The sequence below is a fragment of the Chrysoperla carnea genome, chromosome X, assembly GCF_905475395.1.
Source record: "Chrysoperla carnea chromosome X, inChrCarn1.1, whole genome shotgun sequence".
NCBI lineage: Eukaryota > Metazoa > Arthropoda > Insecta > Neuroptera > Chrysopidae > Chrysoperla > Chrysoperla carnea.
In genome coordinates, this window is record NC_058342.1 from 8,185,451 (window position 1) to 8,189,696 (window position 4,246).

At 34.9% G+C, this 4,246-nt stretch overlaps 2 protein-coding genes across 2 annotated transcripts; both read left to right on the forward strand.

The window, feature by feature from the left end:
- The first annotated feature begins 475 nt into the window (after positions 1-475).
- Positions 476-2,425, forward strand: LOC123302855. Its single transcript, XM_044885947.1, has one exon. It carries the CDS (start codon positions 476-478, stop codon positions 2,423-2,425), a length of 1,950 nt encoding a protein of 649 aa, XP_044741882.1.
- A 351-nt stretch (positions 2,426-2,776) lies between these two features.
- Positions 2,777-3,982, forward strand: LOC123302857. Its single transcript, XM_044885948.1, has one exon. The coding sequence runs from the start codon at positions 2,777-2,779 to the stop codon at positions 3,980-3,982; it is 1,206 nt and encodes a 401-aa protein (XP_044741883.1).
- The last annotated feature ends 264 nt before the right edge of the window (positions 3,983-4,246 follow it).

The following is a 4,246-nucleotide window of genomic DNA, read 5'->3' on the forward strand; positions in this document are numbered from 1 at the left end:
AATTCATAGAAGAACAATCTAAAATTTGTTCACGTTCATCTTATTTAACGAAAGGAAATGCATCATGTAGTAAGAAGTCATCATCGATTAGTCCAAAATTTAAAACGCATTCGTTTGTCAGCGTTCAAAAAGATTTGGATACTTACAAAATCAAATGTCCAATTTGTAGCAATTCTCATACAATTAGCACTTGTTCAAAGTTTGTACAAGTGGAACCATTAGAACGATACAAAATAGTTCGTGACAAAAACTTATGTTTAAATTGTTTAGGTAATCATAAAATAAAAAATTGTTTTAGTAAGAAAGGATGTAGAATATGTGGTTTGAAACATAATACATTATTGCATTTTAATCAAAATAATAGTAGTCAGCAAGACCATTCTCCAAATAGAGCAAATGTTTCTTCGAACCTCAATAATTGTAAACCTATAGTAGACGATGAGGTAAAGCAAAAAGTTTAATTTCAGTTTCAAAAATGGTTCCATCAAATAGTAGTAGTAACACATTAAGTTTATGTTCAACAACTAGTACACAAAATTATCCAAAGTCAAATAGCACGATCCTTTTAGGTACCGCTCTGGTATACGTGCTTGACAAAAATGGTAATCAACACACTGTTAGATTTTTGTTGGATTCAGCGAGTCAATGTCATTTTCTTACCAGTACTTGTTGTAGACGATTAAATTTATCCATTTCAAACAACTCGTCGACAGTCCAAGGCATTGGGAATGGAGTGAACCTAGTTAAAGGTGAAGTTCATTTAGTTTTTTCGTCACGTTTTAATGAAAATTATCGGTACCCCATAGTAGCTTTAGTAGTAGATAGAATCACCGATAAATTACCCCATTCTTTCGTCGATATTAATACGATGCCTCATCTAATGAATTTACCATTAGCGGATGTAAATTTCCATAGCCCGGGCGAAATAGATGGAATAATTGGAGCTGAACTATATTCTAATATTCTCGGTAACAATAGAATTATGGGATTAGATAATTTTCCAACCGCTTTAGAAACCACTTTAGGTTACGTTGTCATGGGAAAATCTCCTGTTTTAACCAATCTGAATTCATTTCATAGTTTTTGTACAACAATAGAACCCCCTCTGGAAAAATTAGTAGAAAAATTTTGGAGTTTAGAGGAAATTCCTTCCAAACCAATTCATAGTCCGGACGACATCCATTGTGAAACAATATTTAAAGCAACGTATAAAAGACAAGCTTCTGGTCGATACACAGTCGCTCTCCCATTTCGCTATAGTTGGTTACAATTAGGTGATAGTTACTTCGTGGCTTTACGAAGATTTTATGCATTAGAGAAAAAATTTAGACAAGATCCTCAATACAAAATTCAATACAGCCAAATGATCAAAGAGTATTTGAATGAAGGTTATTTGAAAAAATTAGATAGAAATACAGATGTAGTAGAAAGTGCTTATTATATTCCACATCATGGAGTTATTAAGCTAGAATCCGAGAGTACCCCACTTAGAATAGTTATGGATGCTGGTGCCAAATCCAATAGTTCGTACTCTCTCAATGATTTATTGTATAGTGGTCCAAAACTCCAGGCGGATGTTTTGACATTGTTTTTAAAATTTAGATTATTTGAAATAGCACTCACTGCGGATATAAGACGTATGTATCTGCAAATAGATATGGCCAAAGATCATAGGCGTTTTCAAAGAATATTATGGCGTGATTCTGAAGACGACGATCTTTCGGTTTACGAACTTACGACTGTTACGTTTGGGGTTAAATCGTCTCCATTTTTAGCTCTTAGAATTATTCAACAGTTAGCGGAAGATGAACAAACTTCCTACCCTTTAGCGTCTAAAGTGGCACGCAACAACATGTATATGGATGACCTCATTACTAGCGTTCATTGTCTATCCGAAGCAAATGAACTTTATAGAGAAATGATCGAATTTTTTAAAAGTGGTGGATTTGAAATAGTAAAGTGGGCTACTAACTCTAGGCAGTTACTCGAAATAGTTCCGGATAGTTTACGGGCAAACAATCCGAAAAATTTTGATTCGGAATTAATGAAAATTTTGGGTCTCCAATGGCAACCCAATAGTGATATGTTATCATTCAATCGAAGTTTCGAAAAGGTGACATGTACCAAAAGAAATATTCTTTCGATAGTGGCACGGATATTTGATCCATGTGGATTTGTTGCGCCTGTTACTCTACAATTAAAATTATTTATCAAAGAATTGTGGACACATAAATTAGATTGGGATCAAACACCACCAAATAGTTTTGTTAAACGATGGGAAGATTTTGTAATCGAAATGCCATTATTGAAAAATTTTAAAATTCCGCGCCATTTAGGGGTTTTTACAGACTCTGTTCCCATACTTGTAGGATTTTGTGATGCTAGTGAATCAGCCTATGCGGCATTAGTTTATATGCGTACTTAAACACATGATAAAATAACATGTAATTTGATCTGTGCAAAATCAAAAGTATCGCCATTGAAAACACTTTCAATACCTCGTCTTGAACTTTGCGCAGCACTCCTGTTAGCAAAAATAATTAATTTTGTGGTTGAAACTGTTGAAACTCAATTAAAATTTGAAAATATTTATGCCTTTTCCGATTCAACAGTTACCCTTAGTTGGATAAATTCGTCCCCTCATAAATAGAAAACATTTGTAGCCAACAGAGTTGCGAAAATTCAATCCATAATTTCCCCTAGTTCATGGTTCCATATAGATGGTAAAAAAAATATAGCAGATTGTCTTAGTCGCGGTTTGTCTCCAGCTCAATTTATGGCTAAACGTGATTGGATTCATGGACCCTCTTGGTTATTACATGATGAATCAAATTGTCCTGTGAAATCGTTTAATGTAGACTTAAATACCACGTTAGAGCAGCGCTTAGTTTCTTTGGTAATAGAAGATCAAGAGCCAAATCCTTTATACTCATTAATACAACGATGTTCGTCATGGAATAAATTACTTCGTACAACCGTCTATATTTGTAGGTTTCTCAAACTCATACCCAAAAAAAATGTAATAGAAGCTAGTGATTTAGAATTTGTAGAAAATATTCTGTTAAAAGTTGTTCAGAAAATTCATTTTTCGTCCGATATCCTTCATTTAAAACAAAATAGAAGTTGCTCGGCCTCCGTACGCAAACTCAGACCGTTTATTCATGATGGATTACTTCGAGTTGGTGGTCGCTTAGTGAATGCTCAATTAGATTTTAATAGTCAACATCCAGTATTACTTCCTAAAAAGGACGTTTTTGTAGATTTGCTGATACGCCATTATCATCAAATAAATTTACATACTGGACCAAATTTGTTACTTTCGTTGTTAAGGCAACGTTACTGGATCCTTGCTGGTCGAAACGTAGTTCGAAATATTATCTCGAAATGTAATTTTTGTTTCAAATCTCGGCCTCAAATACAGTATCCATTGATGGGAAATCTTCCTTCGTCAAGAGTACAGCAAGCTAAGCCATTTCTCAATACTGGCTTAGATTATGCAGGGCCTATTAGTATAGTTTTCAATCGCCACCGTGGTGCGCGATCGCAAAAGGCCTATATTTGCCTATTTGTATGTTTTTCTACAAAGGCAATACATTTGGAACTTGTCTCAGACCTTTCAACTGCAAATTTCATACAAGCATTGAAACGGTTTTTGGCGCGTAGAGGTCTCTGTTTAACATTATGGTCAGACAGAAGAACTAATTTTATTGGAGCAAAAACAGTTCTGAAGGAGATGTATGACTTAATTGCATCGCAAGAATTCGAACAAAAGGTCACTTCGGAACTTGCCCAAAGAGGCATTGAATGGAAGTTTATACCAGGGCATTCCCCTCACATGGGCGGTTTATGGGAATCTAATGTAAAAGCGGTTAAATCGCATTTATTAAAAATTGTAGGGAGTCAGTTGTTAACATATGAGGAAATGAATACTTTATTAATACAAATTGAAGCTCTGCTAAATTCACGCCCGTTGTGTATGTAAACATCCGCTCCGTCCGAACCCCTCGCTTTAACGCCCGCTCATTTTTTGACACTCACTCCCTTGGATAAACTACCCACAGCAGATCTGACCCAACAAAATTTAAATAGATTAGATCGATATCAATTAATTGACCGAATGATTCAAGATTTTTGGAAGCGCTGGCATATAGAGTATCTCCATACTCTACAATCTAGAGAAAAATGGAATACGGATACCAACCCAATTAAATTGGGAACTGTAGTTTTATTTGTACAACCGAATGTA

Excerpts from the sequence above, each read along its gene's own strand:
- LOC123302855 (XM_044885947.1), top strand. The coding sequence starts at position 476 with ATGGTTCCATCAAATAGTAGTAGTAACACATTAAGTTTATGTTCAACA.
- LOC123302857 (XM_044885948.1), top strand. The coding sequence starts at position 2,777 with ATGGCTAAACGTGATTGGATTCATGGACCCTCTTGGTTATTACATGAT.